The sequence below is a fragment of the Anolis carolinensis genome, unplaced genomic scaffold (assembly GCF_035594765.1).
Source record: "Anolis carolinensis isolate JA03-04 unplaced genomic scaffold, rAnoCar3.1.pri scaffold_10, whole genome shotgun sequence".
In the NCBI taxonomy this organism is placed as follows: domain Eukaryota; kingdom Metazoa; phylum Chordata; class Lepidosauria; order Squamata; family Dactyloidae; genus Anolis; species Anolis carolinensis.
This window is the reverse complement of record NW_026943821.1, coordinates 13,806,236-13,828,647: the sequence shown is the minus strand read 5'-3', so window position 1 is coordinate 13,828,647 and position 22,412 is coordinate 13,806,236. Positions and strand designations below refer to the sequence as shown.

Sequence of the window (22,412 nt, the reverse complement as noted above, 5' to 3'; positions counted from 1 at the left end):
GCTGGTGGAACTCAGCGTCCGTCTCGGGAGTGGCCCTTTCCGACCTTCCTCCTCCGGCGCCCAAGAGCTCTTCATCCTCCACTTGCATGTTACACCTCACCGCTACAGCGGGATGGTGTCCGTATTCTTGGCTTAGTGTCAGCTCACCACAGCCGCTCCTGAATGAACACACGAGACTCTTTGTGGTATCACCAGGAACTTTTACTGTAGGAAACATGAACATCAGAAAAGCCAAGAATGGGAGGCTCCGGCCAACCCTCCTTTATATACCCTCCCCCTCATTTGAACAGTCTCTTCCCGCTCAGTAAAACCCCGCGCAAATTCCCCGCCAAGTCCATCAGCCGTTTCTCCTCCGAGTCCTGGGACGCAGGTGTCTTATCAATGTCAGTGACCCTGAAACTCAGAGCCACATCCAGGCTCTAGTAGCAGGGTTCTGACAGCCTCCCCTGCCCACATCTCCCTTTGTCTCTTCTTTCCAAAGGACTTCAAACAAAGTGTTTTTATCACTTTTTCATGTATTTATTTTAAAATTCTGTCTCACATATTTGCCCCATGGCTGGGATGACTTTTCTCTCTTATTACAATCAAACACAACACAATAAAATATATAAATTACACTATTTGTTTTTTAAGAAGAGAATATGCCATGAAGGCAGCAACATGACAATGGAGGGAAGGTTAGGGAAACAAACAACTTCAAACTTACAAAAATAAATTGTGGGGATTTCAAATAATAAAATAAGCAGAAACCGATGATATCATACATAAAAGTCCAAATATCATCGAAGAAGCAGACAGGCAGATCATCCAGGATCAGATATTACAAATAAATAAATTACACATTACACCCAGTCATCCACATTTGTGGGTTTAACTTTTGTGGATTCATTGTTTACAAACTGGCTTAATATGGCCCCTCTTGAAATTTCTAGGTTTTGGTTGACATTGACCATTTAGTAACACTCAAGGACCTAGAAATTCCTAGAGAGAGAATCTCTCACGTTAAAAATGCTTTCTTTTATTTGCAATTTTTCAACAAGACATCGATCCCTGCAAAGGTGCTCCCAGATATTTTGTACTTTAAGTCCTAACAGTCCAAACCAATATGGCTGATGATAAGATATTATGCTTCTGCCAACCTAGCAGTTCGAAAACATGCCAATGCGAGTAGATCAATAGGTACCGCTCCAGCGGGAAGGTAACAGCGCTCCATGCAGTCATGCCGGCCACATGACCTTGGAGGTGTCTACGGACAACGCCGGCTCTTCAGCTTAGAAATGGAGTTGAGGACCAACCCCCAGAGTCAGACATGACTGGACTTAACTCAGGGGAAACCTTTACCTTAAGATATTATGGCAGCTGTAGTCCAAAGCCAATGCAAAACCAAAAGTTCCCTAATTTCCCAAAGCACTGGATCATTTTATGGGGGTTATTTTACTGTGTCCCTACAGTATTCTTGCACAATAAATAAAAATCTCCCATCTTGACATCTAAACACCATCAAGGAGGAAGACAGCCAGATCTTCTAAAGCTGGAGATCAGCACTAAACAAATGATTCATTATAGTCAGCCTTCCACTTTTCTGGAGTTGAACATTTGCTGATTTTTTTTAACATGTTCTCTTTAGGAATCTCTAGGTTCAGCACTGCAACTCTATGATCATATTCTAGACAACATTGACCATAGAGTAACACTTTTTATCATGTCAGAAACAACTTGAGAACACATTGCAAGTCGCTTCTGGTATGAGAGAATGGACCGTCTACAGAGACGTTGTCTGGGGGATGCTCAGATGTGTCACCATCCTGCTGGGAGGCTTCTCTCATGTCCCTGCAAGCTAGAGCTGACGGATGGGAGCTCACTCCATCTTACAGATTCAAACTGGCAACCTTCAGGACAACAACTTCAGATCAGAAGTCCAGCTGGCACAAGTGTTTAACCCATTGTGCCACCATGGCTCATAGAGTAACACTGCAAGACGGAGAGATTCTAGAGAGGTATCTACAATCCATTCCAGGACTGGAGGTTGCCGTGAAACAAATTACAAATGTTAATCAGCCTCTACATTAGAGGATTTGGTCATTCACAGATTTCATTAATACGGCCTCTCTAAAAATCTCTAGGTCTTCCAGTGTGACTCTGTGGTCACATTCTGATGGGCCTAGACCATAGAGTAACACTGAAAGACCGAGAGATTCCTAGAGAGGTTTTCTCTGAAATAAGGATGTTTGAACATGGGAATAACAGATTTTCTGACAATTTCTCCAATATTTTCAAATATCCTTTCTTCTTCCATTCAGTACTGATTGGGATGGTTTCCCAGAACCTCAAGCAAGAGTATATTGTAATCCCTCTGCTACTGAGATCCTTTGTCCGGAAAGCATCTAAGAATTGAAATTGGGTCCTTTGTTTCTAAAACATACACACTGCCATTGAGCTCTGCCCCTCTTCCAAAATTGCTGTAGATAAAGGCAATGTGAATGGAGTTGGTTCTCAGGAGGGCAACTACATTACTAGTTGAAACTCTGTAATCCAGTACAGGTGAGACCGTAGAAGGAAATTATTTCTTCTAAAGGCATACAGGAGATCAGAACCAGGAGGCAGATTCCTCAATGTCAACTAGACTGAAGAGGATTCCCATTAACTTGCTGTTTGCGTTTTTGCTGAAAAGTCTGAGAGCAACTATTTCTTGATTTCTGCATATTCTGTTTGAGGTTCTTCTGGAATCACATCTGGTATATCCTGCCGTGCAACAAATGTCAAAGATGCATAATGAAGGTCTTCGGGATCATTAGGGACTTCGTCCATCGCTTCTTCAGCTTTTTCTGATTCTTTGGGAACATCATTGCCAACATCATTTGGGAACATCAGGTTGGGATCCTATTGGTGGGAGGAAGAACAAGCACCCAATATATACAAACTCTACAACTCAGCTAATATTGCAGCCTGTGTAGAGGACTGTAATTCTGGAGGAATTAAAAAAATAGAATACTGAGACATACCAGGAAGAATAACACTCTTCCCTTCAGACAGAATCTTGCTCTGTCCCATCTCCCTGTGGTCAATTAATGACTAGTAAAAAGAAGAGCAGCAAAAAAATCTGGCTATGTGGCTGTAGCCATATAAACAATAATGATGTCAACCTATGAGACCTTCTGAGGACCCCAAGGAGGTCCTAGAGGACAGCATTGTCATTTAGTCTCTGGTGTTATGGTCGGTTTTGATAGTAAGAATGAAGAGTTGCTGGAGTGGTCAGCAGAGGAGATGGAGTCCAGCAGCTCCCATCAGTCTCCCCAGCCTAGTTTTCATTTCAGCAGCCTGATCAAGCTGAGGAAAATACATCTGAACAAGCTAGCAAGGGGTTAAACATACCCCCAGCTTTGGAACACAGGAGAGAGCATGCAGAATTTTGCAGTTCTGCTAATTTTGCAAGATTAGCAAAGAAATGAGCCGTAAACAACCAACAGCTAAGATCGTAAGATAAAGAGACTCTCTGTATGAAGGCTTGTACTGGCAGTCAATACTGTTGTTTCTCAACTGAACCCTGACTGCTACTCTTAGGACTCTCATCATGCCGGACCCTGGATTATGACCTTGGCTATTGTTTGTTCCTGAAGTGACTCTATATTTTTCCAGCTTGACCTCGCTAATCGGACTTAGGATCATCGCACTGGATTCCTATTGGCTTTTTGTGTAAACTTTGTGCTCTTGATTCTAGACTGTTGACTTTGGTTGGCTTACTCCTTTCTGATATTTGTTTTGGACTGCAATTCTGATCAAACCCAGATAGTTTCCTCAGTGATGAAAAGAAATACATCTGCTACTATTACATAGTTATGTTCCAGTCCCACCATGATTACTCCTCTACCTATATAGGCAGAGATGTGTCCAAATGGAATCCTATTCATGGTGGAGCATGAAGACTGTCTTCTCTGTCAACTTTATCTTGACTGGGAGGGATAGCTAACACTCCAGAAGCCTATAATGTGATGCGGCAGCGAAAAAAGCCAATGGGATACTGGACTGCATAAATAGGAGTATAGCGTCTAGATCCAGGGAAGTCATGCTCCCCCTCTATTCTGCCTTGGTCAGGCCACACCTGGAATACTGTGTCCAATTCTGGGCACCGCAATTGAAGGGAGATGTTGACAAGCTGAAAAGCGTCCAGAGGAGGGCGACTAAAATGATCAAGGGTCTGGAAAACAAACCCTATGAGGAGCGGCTTAAAGAACTAGGTATATTTCGAAGAGAAGGCTGAGAGGAGACATGATAGCTATGTACAAATACGTGAAGGGAAGTCATAGGGAGGAGGGAGCAAGCTTGTTTTCTGCTGCCGTGCAGACTAGGACGCGGAACAATGGCTTCAAACTACAGGAAAGGAGATTCCACCTGAACATCAGGAAGAACTTCCTCACTGTGAGAGCTGTTCGGAACTCTCTGCCCCAGACTGTGGTGGAGGCTCCTTCTTTGGAGGCTTTTAAGCAGAGGCTGGATGGCTATCTGTCGGGGGTGCTTTGAATGAGATTTTCCTGCTTCTTTGCAGAATGGGGTTGGACTGGATGGCCCATGAGGTCTCTTCCAACTCTACGATTCTATGATTCTAAGATGTGCAGAGCCGTAAGTGTTTTCATTTGTGGCCTGAAGAGACAACACAAATGGCTAGCTCAACCTTTAGCAGAATCTTGCTGGACACTGCAGATCCACAATCTTGAATCCTCCGATCTTAGAGACACTAGATAGATCCCAGTAAAGCAGCATAAGTAACCCTTTAGCATGGTTGGGAGCAAGGCTTGGAAAGGTTACTTCTCAGACTACCTTCCCCAAATCCAATAAATGGCAGTGGGATTCTAAAAATGTTATTACTCTTGAGAGTTGCTTTGGGAGTGAAGAACCAGTAGGAACTCAAAACCCACCAGAAGGTCCAAAGACCCCACTCCAAACTGTTCACATTGGCTGCTGGTCATCCAAGTGCTAATATGGATGGCTTAAAAGTAAAAGGGAAACGGAGATACTACACACCTGGTCATTGGGGGGGAAGTCGCTACGAGGTGTTTGGAGTGTTTTGTGCGATTCCATGTCCATCATAGATTTCCTTTGGTACCTGAAAAGAAATGTCATTTCCTTTATATCTAACACAGCCTAGACCATCTTCCACATTATTTATTTATTTATTTATTTATTTATTTATTTCCAGAATTTATACCCCGCCCTTCTCACCCGGGGGGACTCAGGGCAGCTTACACAGTTGGCAACATTTAATGCCAAGAACATAATAATAAAACAAAAAACAGTACATATAATCAATTAAAACTATAAAAATACATCATTAAAATACATTATAAAAATTAAAACATAAGTAAATTAGATCCATTTGTCTAAAAACCTCATGCTTCAGCTTTCAATCGGACCATGTCGACGTTATCATATTACATAAAATATCACATAAAATACCAACCCTCCATGAACACAAGCCATTTACAGATTCACCGCCACAGATTGTACGCATTCACTGCTATCCATGATGATAACAGCCACAGAGGAGTTGATTGTATTGGTAATGATTTAGCGGGCATGATGTAAGTCATGATTTGCAGAAATACAATCACTGCACTGTAGAATATTTAGTCATGCACAGAACACCCACGGTCCTATTTACACTATACAATTCTAGAGAAAGAAGTCCACTTAAAAGCCTATGAAATCCAGGGATTGGAAGTTTAGGGAGAATCTTTTTGAATTCTCAGTCAGAATGTTCAAATGGCTCAAAAGACTACAAATCCCAGGTTTCCACAGGCTAAAGTGAAATCATAGCACTATAACCATGTAGTGTGAATGGGAAGCAGCTACCCGCAACTACTTTCCTTGATAGAAGAACCTTTCCAGACATTGTTTTCTCCAAGAGATATCCCTCTCTTACATTCATTCTGAATGTAAGAAGCAATGCTCTACATCTCCACCTACCAAGGAAGATGAGGTTGCCTAGGTTTTAATAAAAGAGCATAATGTAGGAAGCATGCACTAGTAAGAGCGAGGGGAAATTATTACACAGACTTGATTTTTTGTTTTCAAAACCAGGCAAAATCCAAGACAAAGATGGAAACAAGAACAGCATGCAGCACTTTGATTGTATGCATATAATGCGGATGGGCATCAAGGAGATATATTCCCAATACGTTTTTCACTGGATGTTACACATTAACGGCACAAAAGAAAAGCTAGTAGATAAACAGTTAGGAGAGATGCAGGTGTTGAAAAGCATCATTTGAAAGTTTTTGTTTCAGAACTAGTTAAAAGTTTCAGTAAGAAAGCAGGAGACAGATGATATCTTCAAAAGAATACAATGATAATTTAGATAATAGATTAGACAGACAAAAAAAGGTGAAACAGAGTAAAGGAGCTTACCTGAAGAATCTGGAGAATATTTTCCAGAACACCTGGAAAAGTTATTTGCTCATTTAATAGAAATAATTTTTAAATCAATGAACAGTACTGCTATGGGAACCTTTTTGAATTACCATTGCACATCCTCTAACAGCAGAAGATATGCTTTTGAGACTTCAAATTCAAAGGTGCAAGCGAAATGAATATAATTCAAAACTGATAATAAAAGAACGTGGTACAAATATATCTGCTGTATACTTTGGATTGTTTCAAGGAAATAAGATGGAGCTATGATTTTCATTGAAGGGTATGCCAGTCTTCCATGTGCAAGTTATATGCCAACTGCATGGCTTTGTTGAGCCTTGCATAAGGAGCTGTTCTCCCTTTTCTTGTTGATGGTTTCTCTCTTTAGTTACAGGTCTGATTCTATGCATGCAAACAAACAGTCATGGGTTAAATAATGTGATAAATGAAGAATAAACAGCATATTTTAGAAAGCAATCTAAGGATAAGAATATATTAGTTTTTCAAAGAACACATTGATTTAAGCCTCGGGCATCTGAATATGTTACCAAATGACAAATTAGAGAGGCTGTTCTATGAGCCAATCATTATTACATCAAAGGAAAAATAAACAAACTTGGATTTTGGACTGGTTTACAAATATATGAATAAGGGAAGGATAACTTTCATGACAAAGGAAAACTATTCCTTCGAGAAGCTAGTATTAGGAATGTGCTTCAGACTTTGCAGAAATTATTTTTCTTGGACTTCTGTTCCAAGTACTTCTTGTGGTCAGGGGGATTGGGGGCATTGTAGGACAAAATAACTTTTAAAATCTGGAATTTTCTATATCAAATCACCAAGCAATATTTGCTTTCAGGTTGGGTGTCATTTTATTAGACCTTGGGAGGACTTTGCAAAGGTACACAAGATTTTGCCATATTAGATTTGACTAGGGTTGCCAGAGTAAAAACTGGAGAGGGCTGGTGTACCTTTGATGAAGGCATTTCAGCAAGTGTTGTTGAAATTCCCTCTTCTATACAGCTATTAAAGGTAAAGGAGACATCTCAAGTTTTCTGTCTCCAAATCCTGGGTTCTATTTATGTTTGAATGTTTAATAGAGGAATAGGTAAAAATTTTCCCCTGGCATTAAGTCTAGTCATGTCCAACTCTGGGGGTTGGTGCTCATCTCCATTTAAGCCGAAGAGCCAGCATTGTCCATAGACACCTCCAAGGTCATGTGGCTGGCATGACTGCATGGAGCAGCATTACCTTCTCACCAGAGTGGTACCTATTGACCTATTGATTTGAATTTTTTCGAACTGCTAGATTGGCAGAAGCTGGGGCTGATAGCGGAAGCTCACCCCACTCCTCAGATTTGAACCGCTGACCTTTTGGTTAGGAAGTTCAGCAGCTAAATTGTTTAACCAGCTGTGCCACTGGGAACTCCAATAGAGAAATACAGGAATTTTTTTTAGCCAACAGAAACATGGAAAGATCAGTATGAGTGTACCCTCCAACTGTCCAATTTTGGTAAAGACAGCCCCAATTAATCCTCTGTTCTCCCTCTTTTACATCTATTGTTAAAATGCCCCAGTTTCCCCTTAGATTACTTCAACTGCTGTAAAAGTAATTTTGTGCAATTAAATCTGACAAATGGGATCACCCTCATCTTGTCCTTCCCAGTAGGTTCAGGCAAAAGAAAACCACTGCAGTCTATTCTAGCTTGCATTTTCTTGCAAATTAATAACTTTGGCTCTCTTGACCAGATTCTAATGTTGCATGCCTTGGTTTCCATCTTTAAGTCTTTGGAGAGTATGAAGAAAGCCCACATTCGGCAGAAGGCTAAGGATCATGCAGCCTTCCAGGTTTTATTGGGCGCTGGCTCAAGTCAACCTGCACTATCAGCTGTGTTGGTGAGGTCTAATGGGAATCGCAATCAAAGAACATCTGGAAGACCATGTTTTGCTCTTCCCTAACCATAGACACACTAGTAAACAGTCTCATACTTGGAAAGAACATTGTCAGAGACCTTGAAGAGACCTCCGTACCAATCAGTTTCATTTGAAGCTGAATGAACCAACGGTGCGTCTCAGTATAAACCAGATCTACCTTCCTGATTTCTCCCTGCTTCAGAAATATCTCTTTTTTTAGGCAGCCTACTTGGGAGCTTCGGCAGAAATTGATTGTAACACGGCATATTTAAGTTGATCAATTATAAATAAGAGCGACTTTGCTCTGGGAAATTAAATAATTTGTTATTGTCAGACAACGAGGTGGCGTACTGATGAACTAAGGGGATTTTTTTCAGACTTAATAATACTCCGGAGAAGGATAAACTAACTATATGGCAAACTAATAAAGCTTATATGAGGGAAGCATTCATAAAAATTTTCATATTTGAATTAAAGAAGAAAAGGCACAGAGAGGGAAAGGGAGAGAGAGGAATATATTAGCAACACTGAAACAGTAAAAAATGGAACATTAAGAAAAAAAGGACAGATTATCTTCTGTATGGAATAGAAGAGAAGCTTTTAAAATAAATCTCAGAGATTATTCATAGTGCAGATAATCTTTTCAAGGAGAAAGGAGAGAACAAATACAGGCAAATCAGAGCCTAATGGAATAAACCATCCTTCTGCAAGACTTGTTGGCTTATACCTCCATTATTTCAAGATAGCTTGAGCTGGCTGGGATGATGGGAGACACAGTCCAAGACATTATGATTATAAATAAGATAATTCGAATAATTCATGTCTTTAGGGTGTTTGGCTGGCACTTGAGAGACCGGAGCTCTAATTTACATTCAGCCATGACATTCACTGGACACCCATGGAGCCAGTAAATCCCAGCATGGCCTTCCTTACAGGATTGTTGTGAAGTTATGGAGAAGACTGAGAGAGCCATATATTCTGCTTTGAGCATCTGTGGTGTAAATGGGTCTGCCAAGTTTGCTTAAAGCAATAAAAGGCAAGGTCCCCCACTCGCCAGGTCAATTTAAGACTAACCACTAGGGCAGAAGTGGAAGGTTTATACAAGATCCAATGACTTCTGTGAGATTTCAGATCTTGAGAGAACCCAAAAACATGCCTTGTTATCAGGCAAGAAAAGGTCACAGTGCTGCTTAAATAGTCTCAACTATTTGAAGGCAGCAGTAATATGGTTTCCATAGAACAGTGTGATCCAACCCGCAGGCTGCATGCGGCCCACCAATTCATTTTTGTTGGCCCATGCAACACCATGGATAATAGCAAGCCCTATTGAAATGAAGACTTCTAGCCCAAGAATACCATAGAGGACCTAAACATGCCTTTGTTGGAAGTGGAAAAATGAAACTGTGAATACAAGGGTCATACTGTAAACATCACAACTATTACTAGGAATGGGTGAGATTGTCTGGATCTTCACCCCTGACAAGATCTGAGAATGTCTTAGCAATCAGTCTGCAAAGAGCATAATGGGTCTAAGAAGCAGCCATTTACCCGTCAGAACAACATCAACCAGATGGGCAGACTGGGTAGTCACTTGGAGAGAAGATGAATGTCTGGAAAGGTCCTAAGACTTGTCAGAGCTTGGAAAGATCGCTTTGAATAGTTGATCTTTGTTGGAAAATGTCTGACACTGTCATACCCGAAAACGACTTTTCCAAATTCTGAGAATTGGCTCACATAAATGTGCAAACTCCTATAAAAAATCTCCACCTACTCAAAATAATTAAAAATTCCTTTCATCTGCACATTTCTATAATTGTAGGAGACTGAGACAATGAACATCTTTCAGAACATCTTTGCAACTCATACGAGGTGCTGGGTTTTCATTGCCTTAATTATTTTGCCTTCCCTTTTTCTTTGGGTACCAACATTGCCCAAATGTTAAAGGCTTGTTTGATGTTTAAAGTTACTGCAATGCTAGATATTTGGGAACCAATGATGGAACATTTCAAGGGGTCAGAATTCTTATTTGGGGACAGGATCCCCACGCTTACTGATATAACTGGAGATGACACTATTGGAGATTTGCGTGGCTTGGTATGATCCAGCCACTATAATCTTTTTTATATCAGGGTGGATTCATAAACTGGCTGCTAAAAATCAGCTTGCAAAATGAAACCAGAACAAACTGTACTGTGTGTGTTCATGTGACATAGGATCACAGTTCATTCACAATGCTTTTCACCTTCTTGCCACACACTCTCCCCATTCCAGCTTCTTCCGATTGTCAACTCGCTCCTCCATCCATCCAGAAATTAACAAAAAACAATGATTGTTACTTACTTTTTGAAAATCAAAATGACAGCAATGATGAGTATGACGACCACAATCACAGACAGGGCACCCATCACTGCAAAAAGGGCACTCGTTGGCTTATCCGATGCTGGTTATGAGAAGGAATGGTAGAGTTCAGTGGAGCAGAATATTTGTCTTTCCTAGCAACACAGCCTCCCAATAAATCTTGTTTCATTCCTACTGTGGAGCAAAGAATTTTGGTGCACAGGTCCCACATTACCTGAGGGGGACCTAAGGATCAAGGTTTTATTTTCAGATAGTTCCTTTTCATTCCTGACTCAAATCAGGAGGTGGATTTGCTACCCTACTGAATGGGGACATATTTGTAAAAGGGAATTTTCAGGGATACTTCCAATGACTATGTCCTGATTTACTGATATTTGACCTAATTTGCAAAAGGCCCTTGTGAGACCCATGTTTGAGAAAAATGCTGATGTCTGAAAAAAGAGTTGTTGTAGAGAGGAAGTTATTTTTCAAGGATAAAAGTACATCAGGATAGAACTGGTTAGCTAGTACTCCCTAAGTTTCCCAGCCGTTTGGAGTTAGGCTTGCAACGGAAGAAGTAGATAAGCTTGCCCCGTGGATACTATGCCCAGAGTCAGAGACAAAGAAAGTGCAATTGTTTAAAATATCACGTGCTGCTTTTTGCCTGATAGAACATAAAAAGCCAATGGAAATGCATACAAGTTAAGATGCTTGTGATGTAATCAATTTTAGACGAATCGGATAAATTATCTTTGTACACCAATGAGGACATGTTTGTAACTTTCTGTGAAAAAAATAAAAAGCCTTGCAACCCTGGTTGCGACAAAACCTTTGACTGCATTCCTGTACATATTTTTTATCGTTACTGCTAAGCTCTCAATAAAAGCCTTTGTAGGAAGAATCCAACTTGTGGCCTCCGTGCACAGCTGCCTGGGCCTTTGTGGGGACTCCTAAGTCATTTGGAGTGCTGGTGAGCCCGTGCCCTTACATTTGTGTCCCTTCATTACTGATATGGATGTTTTCAGTGGAGAACAAAAGACCAGTTTGTTGTTATTTGTTGTAGGCATCAACTCCCTAAAGCATCACCCCATAGGGCCAAAATAGTGCCATGCTCCAGCCCATTTCCAGAAGCTGACTGGACTGTTGGTTGAATTTTATCTCCACATTGGCATAGAAATCATCATCATCAATATCCCAGTTTTCTCCCAGCAACAAGAAAGCTGAGAGGAGACATGACGACTATGTATAAATCTGTGAAGGGAAGTCATAGGGAGGAGGGAGCAAGCTTGTTTTCTGCTGCCCTGGAAACTAGGAGGCGGAACAATGGTTTCGAACTACAGGAAAGGAAGGCGATTCCACCTGAACGTTAGGAAGAACTTCCTCAATGTGAGAGCTGTTCAGTAGTGGAACTCTCCACCTCGGAGAGGCTTTTGGAGGCTTAAAAGCCTTGGAGCCTTGGAGGCTTTTAAGCAGAGGCTAGATGGCCATCTGTTGGGGGTGCTTTGAAAAAGATTTTCCTGCTTCTTTTCAGGGGGTTGGACTGGATGGCCCATAAGGTCATAGAAACTCTATGATTCTATGCTTCTGTGATGCTCAAGCAATGTCATATTTAAAAATAATAGCAATAAAAATACCATCACAGCTGAGAGTGATAGGCTAGTGTATGGCTTTAAGGCCAAACATACAATTTTGTAGTCTACATACAATTTTGCCCTCCAAGGGATAAGGAGGAATCAATGGCTATGCTCCCACATGCACACACACACACATATATATATATACACACATCAGCTGCTTGGGGCAATTCCTACATTGGCTAATGGTAGTGCTGGCCCTCTGTGAAACTTTCAGTATTATATCCAAACTTTGTTCTAGCCCTGCCTTTTGAGGCAGCAGAGAATAAATCCATTTCATCTCTTTCCAAATGACTAGTTACATATTCCTAGGCAGCAAGTATGTTTCCTCATAATCTTTTCCAGCCTAAGCAAAGACTTCTTTCAGCTCTTTTAGCACTTTCCATTATTTCTCCTAAGACGCAATTTCCAAATCTAATCACACCTTTCTGACTATGGACACATCTATACTACACCCTTTCTAAATCATGAGTTCTTAGGTTCTTTCCTCCGCCTCCTCCTCCCTTTCCAAAATCAATTGGCTATGCATGACTGCAATAAATATATTTCAACAAGGCTGCACGTCACCGCTTATTAAATTTTATGGTTTGCCCATTAAATGAACAGATGTCAAAATGTGCCTGAAAAATAACAATGTTCTAGTCTCCTCACTCTACTCCTATTTTAAAGGCTTCCTGTTTGTAGTTGTTTAAAGGGAGAAAGGACTTGGATAACATTTGAAAATGCAATTGTATCTTATTGCTCTACCCCATGAACTTGGTCCATTCCACCCCTTTCAGACCAAAGGCTGGCTTTTTCTCATACATATTTTTTTTTCATCTTGCAGGGAAATGTTTTCTATCCACATTTTTCCCCATCACCTTCTCTTGGCAAGTACCAGAGAAGGGGGATTACCAGATTACCAGATGCATCAATAGGTAAAAGTAAAGGTTTTCCCCTGACATTAAGTATAGTTGTGTCCAAATCTGGGGTTGGTGCTCATCTCCATTTCTATGCTGAAGAGCTGCCGTTGTCCGTAGACACTTCCAAGGTCATGTGGCTGGCATGACTACATAGAGCGCCGTTACTTTCCTGCCCAGAGTGGTACCTATTGATTTACTCACATTTGCATGTTTTCAAACTGCTAGGTTGGCAGAAGCTAGGGCTAACAGTGGGAGCTCACGCTGCTCACAGTCAGCAAGTTCAGCAGCTCTGTGGTTTAATCTGCTGCACCACCGGGGGCTCTAAGCAGATGCATCAATAAACCCTTGTAATCCCTAAAACATCATTTGAAGCTACAGTATTCCCATTAATATTGTTCCCATACTTCAGATAGAAATATCAAGGCAACAAAGCCCTCTAGTGAATTCACAAATGAGTTGGGTTTGAACCAAGGACTTGTAAGACCTACATATCGCACCATTAAATTGCAGCATTATATGTCTTTGGTCAGAAGGAAATCCAACGAATTGAATGGGGTGATTCCTAGCTCTCCAGACTCCAGTGAATTGGAGAAAGTATATTTTATGAACACAGCAAAGACGTCTTCCATTCTAGCATTAAATGAGCGGTAATTGCCAATGTTATCCCTCGTTAAAATTGCACCTAAAAGCGTGGTGATGATTTTTAAAAATCGGAAGTATTATCTCTACAATTAAAAATAAATACATGGAAGTACTCGTGCTAATTACTTTTTTTGGCTAGCCATTAGAAGAAAATAATAAACTTTTAACAGTTCAGCACTAAATTATTCTAATAGCAATCATTTATCTCTAAAATTAAAGTTATTAACGCGGATACACTTAATAAAATCTCACTCAAGCTTGCCTTCGGGCCAGATGCTGAAAGCTCTTTAGAGAATTGGGAGGAAAGAAGAATAAAAATCACACTTGGAGATACACTGCTGGTCCAAATCTCAATTTCAAGTCAGTAATCCATCCCTACTGCTGCGGTTTGCCAAGGCCAGGAATTTATTTGTAAAAGTGAGTAAAGAAACTGGGGCCTCTGAACATGTGCTGAGTGCCTGAGACAGAGATGAAAACTGAGTAAGCAGCTAGGTGAGATATTGCAGATGTGAAATTGTCCTTTTGACTGACATTTGCTATATAGTAATTAGATTATGGGTATCTAATAGATATGGAAAACTTTCCCTGCTAATTTCTACAACTGCGGGTTGGGTTATTTTTTCTTCCTGATCAGTAGTAACCCTACAGGTTGCCTGAGTAGGGACATCTTACTAAAATATGTTCTTAGGGAATCATATTGGACTAGCCTGAGTCCAAAGACATACCTGAGCTAAATAGGAAGGACATGATAGAAAACTCTCCCCTGGGATTGGTTCCATTTCAGACAATATGGCGGTCTCCATCCTAGTTCCCTGTAAATGCAGGGTGCTGGTACCATACATCCTCCTCAATTGAAGTCATGACCTGCTTGTTTTCTTCGGTAGTATTTCCTCCAGGGTCTCCCCATTCACCTGCTACTAAATCTTGGGCATAGGCAATGAGCAGATGGAACAGTTGCACTGGAATCCAATGCCTGCTCTCCAGCAATAGGAGTTCCTCTGTTTGCATGGTCGAGGGTTGTCTAAAACATGGCTTCTTGAACTGTGGATTCCAATGCCAAATGGGGTCCTTAGCTCACTGTTTGGGTCCTGAAAAGTTTGGCAACTGGAAAAGGTTTCTGAATGCCACCCAGTGGCTGTTTTAGACATTTACAGGAAACTGTTGTGCAAGTGTTTACAGCAGACTTTGCAAGAAGATGCTTCAGCTATACTTCATAAGAAGGAAAATCAGTCTGTCCAGCTAGTCTTGCAAATGTTGATTTGGGTTCTGAAAAATTTGGCAACTGGAAAAGGTTTCTGAATGCCACCTAGTGGCTGTTTTAGACATTTACAGAAAACTGTTGTGCAGTGTTTACAGTGGATTCTGCAAGAAGATGCTTCAGCTATACTTCATAAGAAGGAAAATTAGTCTGTCTAGCAAGTCTTGCAAATGTTGCTTTACTATAATTAAATATTTGATTTTTATGCCTATTTTATATGTCCATATACCCAAGGTTGTGTAAACATTTCTCTGTCTGAAAGGGGATTGCACATGAAATAGTTTAAGATGTCAGGAATCACTGGCCTCCTTTTCTCCCAATGTACCTCTTCTGGGAAGGGGACTAGATGCAGCAAATTATAAGACTTGGGATGGAATTTCTATCTGGAGAAGAAGTCAGAAATTTTCTCCTCACTTGTTACCCAGAGACTTTTGGGCAATTCAGAATGTTGTTGGATTGCAATTTCCATCATGCTTCATATTAGCCATGTTTCCTGATAGTTGTATATTTTCTGGGCTGTATGGCCATGTTCCAGAAGTATTAGCAGACTGTAGAAATTAGCAGGCAGAGTTTTCCATATCTCAGGAAAGAATACTTCTGGAACATTGCCATACAGCCCAGAAAACATACAACAACCCTGTGATCCCAGCCATGAAAACCTTCAAAAACACATGTTTCCTGAGCTGGTATGAAGCTATAGGCACTCTAGACCTGCTGCAGGTCACAGGATATAGTGAAATGCTTGCTTGCCTATTCTTTGTCATAGTCAACAGACTTCAACAAAAAATGAGGAGTCTTGTTATTTTCCTTTGTTTCAGGTCCCAAGACTAAGAGGTAATTCGGTGCTATAAAGGACCCAACATCTGAAGCCTATTGAAATATAGTTCAGTCTATTTAATGATGTGGTACATATGCAAACTGTGTAATAAAAAAATTAAATCCCTGAGTTATAGTTTCCTAAATATTTCTTTTTACTTGACATAACATGGATAAAGAGCTACGCAAGCATGACTAAATGGTTAATACTTTTGCTAGCTACATAGATGGGCAATGCTTGACTGGAGGTCACTATGTTTAAATTTCCTCTACATCTAAATTTCCATCACTATAGAACCCATATAGAGAGGAAAGATTTGAAGATTAATCTCCTAGAAAATTAAGAAGATTCTTGCTGGAGCAGACCAAACCCCTCCAGTTCTGATTCACTTTCCCACAGTGATCCCCACATGTAAATCTAAATGTTGTGTCACTTACATTTTAGAAGGAGGCGGAAGGTTTTATTATTGGTGCCCTCTGAGTTGTTTGCCAAGCATGTGTAGTCACCTTCATCTTGGGCCGTGACCTTGGAAAACACCAGTTCATTGTCTCCTATGATATTATTTGTTCTATTTAACCATGTCACGTTGGCTGATGGGTTGCCCACCGCCTTACAGTATAAGATCACAGTGTCGCCTTTCTCTACTATGATCTGGGAGACATCTGTTTCGTTTTCGGAACCTGAAAGATTGCAAAGGGACAGTGAAATGGGCAAGATGGTGAGCTAAAATGCATGGTAGCTCTCTTCAGGAGTAGTTCAAGACATCTGAAAGGTTATGGTTACCCTATTCTCATGTCCCATTAAAACCATTGACTGGAATGTAGGTTGAATACTGGTGATGGAACATCATCCATAACTACTTCTGAGGGTGGAAAGCCAGCTAAGGATAATAAGGTAACCTGTGAGACACAGCCAACTCTCTGTCCTCCAAAAGAGAAGGACATCCCATGAGCTGTAAAGGAACAGCCAACACACAGCATTTGCCTGGTATATGAGAAGATCAGTTCTTCTCTTTCTACTTTCCCTTTTCCACTGGTGGGAACTAAAGCTGCATCTACGTGATGGATGTAATGCAGTTTGAAACTGCTTTAACTGCTGTGGCTCAATGCTGTGGCTTAGAGTTATAGTTTGGTGAGGCATGCGATTGGTTCTCCTAATTATAATTTTATTCCTCTCCTCCAAGACCAAGGACTGAAGTGCCATGATATTGCCTCTGTTCACTGACCATGCTTTTATTCTGTGAAGCTGTGTTGTAGAGTTTGATATATTAATTATTGAGATTGTTATGTATTTTATATTGTTGTATTTTACATTGTTGTATTTTATGTAAGTTGTTGTGCTTGGTCCCCATGTGAGCCGCCCCGAGTCCCCCTAGGGAGATGGGGTGGAATACAAAAATAAAATTATTATTATTATTATTATTATTATTGACACAATGACATAGTATGACACAGCAAACAAGATAGTTATGCTGGATTTCATATTACAAAATCACAAGTCGAACACTTCCCAAGCGTTTAGGACTGTGTGATGTATTTTTGGATGATGCGCGCAGATCCCAGTAGGGTGGTATTATTATTATTATTATTATTATTATTATTATTATTATTATTATTATTATATCATAGTACTGAGCTATGTCACTTAAAGTGGTGTCAAACTGCATTATTTGTATAGTGTGCATGCACCCTTAATTACATCCGTTTAATAGTTCAATAAGCAAAAGTAGTTCACATTCAATTAACAGCAGCAGGGACATATTCTTGCCCTTCTCAGTAAAGACACTTTTCCTTGTCTGTGTCTTCTTCCTCAGTAATAATGTTTGCCATCTTGACCACACTCTGGTTTTAGTTGAATAGTTTTCATTTGTGAAAGGTTGGAGGGACTGCTGCAGTGCTCCTCTATAGGTCTGTATTATTTTACAGATGGGAAACAGAGGCTTGGGATTTGTAATGGCCAAGAGCACTCACAGTATAGCAGAAGTGCCAATTGAGTACAATACGCCTCAACATATAACATGGGTAGCTCAGGAACAACACTTTTTGTACAAGGTTCTTAAATTTGTTCAGATTTATTGCTGTTGTCTAGAGAATCTGTGAACTAAACCAACAACTTAATTAATAACTTTAATAATAGCATGGCTTTTTGAGTACATAAAAACTTACTCTTATTCGGACGTCTAAGTTCGGAACTGATAACTGGTGTCTGGGGTGGGTCTATAAGACAAAAGCAAGCACATTGTGTGAGTGAATCCTTCTGCAGAGAATTCAGAATATCGTAGAAGAGAATCTGGTATCCGGATCTTCCCCATCCCACTCCACGATTAGAGCAAATCAAATATGTTTTATTGATTAGCCTATCGGCCGTATTAAAACATTTGTAAAGGTAAAGGTAAAGGTTTTCCTCTGCCGTTAAGTCCAGTCGTGACTGACTCTGGGGGTTGGTGCTCATCTCCATTTCTAAGCCGAAGAGCCGGCGTTGTCCATAGACACCTCCAAGGTCATGTGGCCGGCATGACTGCATTTGAGAAACACGTTTATATTATTTTATTTATTTATTTCAGTACTTGTATCCTGCCCCTCTCACCCAATAGGGGACTCAGAGCGGCCTACAATAAAACACATATATAAAAATAATACAAAACATTCAATAAATTAAAATTAAATACATTAAACATTCATAAAAATATACATATAAATATGCAATTGGCGCATTTCGAGTCTGAAAACTGGGTCTGTCATTGAGTTCTAAAGGATGTGGTAGTAACTGATGCTGCTGTTATTGATCAAAGGCCATTTAGCACATACAACATACAACCAACATTACAACCAAAGTTAAAATAAACAAACTGTTAATAAGGGGTCAAGATCCCGAACCAGATCAAATATCTGCATCACCTCTATAATTTACACCAATTGACTCCAAATATGCAGTTCTCAGCTGAGTACCTGGGAGCTGTAGTTTGGTGAGGCACCAATCCTCATTGGTAAAGGCTAAGGCCTTTTAATACAGAAACTTCCATGATTCCATATCACTGAGCCATGGCAATTAAAACAGTGCTGAACTGCATAAATTCTATGGTGTAGATGCATCCTAAATCAATGCTGAACTCTTGTTAGAAGCAAACTGAGACTGTTGTACTTTAAAGTTTTTTCCTGATGTTAAGTCTAGTCGTGTCCGACTCTGGGGGTTGGTGGGTGCTCATCTCCACTTCTAAGCCAGCATTGTCCATAGACACCTCCAAGGTCATGTGGCCAAGTTTTTATAGCAAGTCTGATCAAGCTCACCAATTAACCCACTGACAAATCCATTGGTCTAGATCACCTTGAGATCCAAATATCTGATCCAAGAAGGGATCAAGCACAGTGGGGAACAGGACCCAAGAGCTTGGAACTTCTGGGCAGGTCCAGAGAAGAGATCCATCACAAGGATGCCCAAAAGCAATGTTCAGCCAAAACACCTGCTTTCAGAGGCCAGAACATGAACAATATGACTCACCACTATTTTATGCAGAACCCAGCAATTCTGAGAGATCTTTTCCCTTGCATATCGATTTCAGTCCCATTAAGACCTTAAAATGTTTCTACTACAAATAGCAAGAGCCACTCACATTTAACATTCAGTAGGACAGTTGTCTCCTTGTAGATCGAGGTGTTTCCATAGGTGACTGCACAGGTGAGGTTCTGCTTGTTGTCTGCCACTGAGGGTGTAAAGTCAAACACACTGTGAACATGGGAATCACTTGACTGCTCTTCAGAGGCTCTCAGTGTGAAATTTCCAGCCATTGTTTTACAGGAGATACGTGGAGGCTTCAAGTAACAACTTCTTGGCACTATGCAAGTGATATTTACATGATGGTTTGCCTGAAGATTCCTGGAAAAGTGTATTACTGGGTCTTCCAATTCTAAGGAAGGAGGAAAAGAGAGTCAGTAGTACATAGCTACTCCCACCAGTCCTGTATTCTCTTCCCACGACTGGGTATCATCTCAGATAGAATACAACATTTTGGTGGTCGTTCTACTCCAGGAGAGTATAATGGATACATTTAGTTTTCTATCCCAATGTCCTAGAATATAAGGAATCAGCAAAAGAAAAAGGGGGTGTCTCTGGGGTGCGACCTGGAAGCCATTCTATGTATGAATGAGGAGTTTCATAAATACTCCTGTTGATGCAAATTATTTTCTAAGTATCTAGATAGTTCTCCTTGGTTCTTGGATATACATGCCTACAATTTGCCCACCAACATATGATAATCCCATGGTTTTCACAGAGTTTTCTCAGGCAAGGAATACTCAGATATGGTTGTGCCATTTCCTTCCTCTGAAACATTAGATAAATATGGTAGGGAAATAGCACACTATGCACAAAAGAAGGGGTTGCAAATGGTAGTCTTCAGGAAAAAAGAGGGGTTTGGCCTAACACTGAATCCCTATGCTATATTTGTTGTGCTGGAAACATGACTCAAATCTCTACCATATCTCCACAGCTCCGGGTTTTTCAGAGTTGGGCAATTTTGTGGAGGAGTGTGGCATTTCGAGCAAGAAACAGGGCACAAAAAATGGGCACTGATATGATACCGTATGATGAGTGGAAAAAGGAGCAGAAGAATGTCTGTGACAGCTCTTCCTCAGGATATCTTTATTTTAGGAGGCATAAAAATGAGGATATTACATTCATATGCATGATGATGGAGGGGAGTAAGGGCCGGGCTGTAGCGCAACTGGTTAGTAGCCAGCTGCTATAAATAATTACTGAATGAGAGGTCATGAGTTCGAAGACAGCCTGGGTCGGATTGAGTGCCCAACCATTAAATAGCCTAGCTCGTTGTTTACCTAAGAAACCCGAAATATAGTTGCACCCGTCTTTAGGTACTGCTTTATGCAGGGGAACTAATTTAACTAATTTACAAAACAATTTTTTAAAAAAACTTCCAGCAGCCTGTGGAAGAATGAGGAAGTACTCCATCAAGGACTCAGTGTCACAGTGGATGATGAAGCAGCAGCTCCCCCTGTGGCCTGAATTGAGTATACCCTCATGAAGCCGGATGCTGGAAAATGTTAAATTGCCTCTGTGTCTCTGTCTCTACCTCTGTCTGTGCCTGTATGTCATATGTCTAATGGCATTGAATGTTTGCCATGTATATGTACATTGTGATCAGCCCTGAGTCCCCTTTGGGGTGAGAAGGGCAGAACATAAATACAGTAGAATCTCACTTATCCAACATAAACGGGCCAGCAGAACGTTGGATAAGCGAATATGTTGGATAATAAAGAGAGATTAAGAAAAAGCCTATTAAACATCAAAATAGGTTATGATTTTACAAATTAAGCACCAAAACATCATGTTATACAACAGATTTGACAGAAAAAGTAGTTCATTACACATTAATGCTATGTAGTAATTACTGTATTTACGAATTTAGCACCAAAATATCACAATGCATTGAAAACACTGACTACAAAAATGTGTTGGATAATCCAGAACGTTGGATAAGTGAGACTCTACTGTACTGTAAATAAATAAATAAATACATTTCTCTTGAGCCCTTACAAAGGCTCCACGTCTTTAGACATATTTAAGATGTTTGCAAATGCTCAGTATTGTCTCAGCAATCTATTTATCCAAGCTATGAGTTGCTTGGGAACTATCAGATGTTCACCTCATCACTTCTTGCAATGCATTTGCATAGTGATATAAATAATATGGGCACTTAAAGAGAATGAAAGCTTTGTCAAGGATTGGTTTGAGTGAGTCTCAGATGTCCTGTTGTGATGACCCAAGAGTGTCCACAGTCCCGATTTTCAAAGGCAGTCTGATTCAGGGGCCAAAAGATCCCACTTGGTCTGAAATCAACAGAACCCCCCCCCCCCCACACACACACACACACACCCCAATGCTCCCATTTCTTACATTCCTGTCTGTGCCTGTGTTTTTGGCATAAAGATTGTACACTACATTTCATGGAATGGTATGTGACAGTAGTTCATGTTCACTATGCCTTTAGCAGGATACAGCTTGGAGAACCAGTGAGAAATATTAGGGGCACATGGATAGCTGAAAAGTAGTGCCAGAGTCCATAAACCCCTGCTTGCCCAGACCATTAATTGTGAATTTGACAGGTCCTGCCCATCGTTGCTTGCTGCTTTCTGTTGAACTTTGGTTTGTGCCTGTGTTCATAGCACATCACATTTTTAGAACAGTGTATCTGGAGGGGATCCTGTCCGGCAGCAAAGAATGTGTTTGTGTATTTCACTTGAAACTTCTGCAGGGAGGCAGATGTCATTGTCACCACTCACCTTTTACAGTCACTTTCAGTATCTCTTTGAAACTCCATTTTGCCTTAGGTTCCTTCTCCATTCTAAAACAGTAATCCCCGTCATCATTATTTTGGACATCATTGATGACAAGAGAACAGTTGCCTTGTTCTACTTCCTCTGAAAGAATAAAGCGATTCTGAGCATTTTCTGCTATAGTTTCCCCTGGTTTGTTGGTGGCCACTAAAGG

The 22,412-nt window shown here is 40.5% G+C and overlaps 1 protein-coding gene across 1 annotated transcript; it reads right to left on the bottom strand.

The window, feature by feature from the left end:
- Positions 1-1,964: 1,964 nt before the first annotated feature.
- LOC103279949 (sialic acid-binding Ig-like lectin 6) lies at positions 1,965-22,353 on the bottom strand. The gene is made up of 7 exons (XM_008117311.3): positions 22,205-22,353; positions 19,519-19,812; positions 18,074-18,124; positions 16,346-16,588; positions 10,659-10,758; positions 5,020-5,101; positions 1,965-2,880 (listed from the first exon to the last, which is right to left on the bottom strand). Exons 1-7 carry the CDS (start codon positions 22,263-22,265, stop codon positions 2,683-2,685), a joined length of 1,029 nt encoding a protein of 342 aa, XP_008115518.3. The 5' UTR covers positions 22,266-22,353; the 3' UTR covers positions 1,965-2,682.
- Between the last annotated feature and the right edge of the window lie 59 nt (positions 22,354-22,412).

Excerpts from the sequence above, each read along its gene's own strand:
- LOC103279949 (XM_008117311.3), bottom strand. The coding sequence starts at position 22,265 with ATGGAGAAGGAACCTAAGGCAAAATGGAGTTTCAAAGAGATACTGAAA. Across the intron at positions 16,589-18,073 it reads ACTTAGACGTCCGAATAAGA|GTTCCGAAAACGAAACAGAT; the intron begins GTAAGTTTTTAT and ends GCAATCTTTCAG. Across the intron at positions 10,759-16,345 it reads CTTCCGCCTCCTTCTAAAAT|CATCGGATAAGCCAACGAGT; the intron begins GTAAGTGACACA and ends TCTCATAACCAG.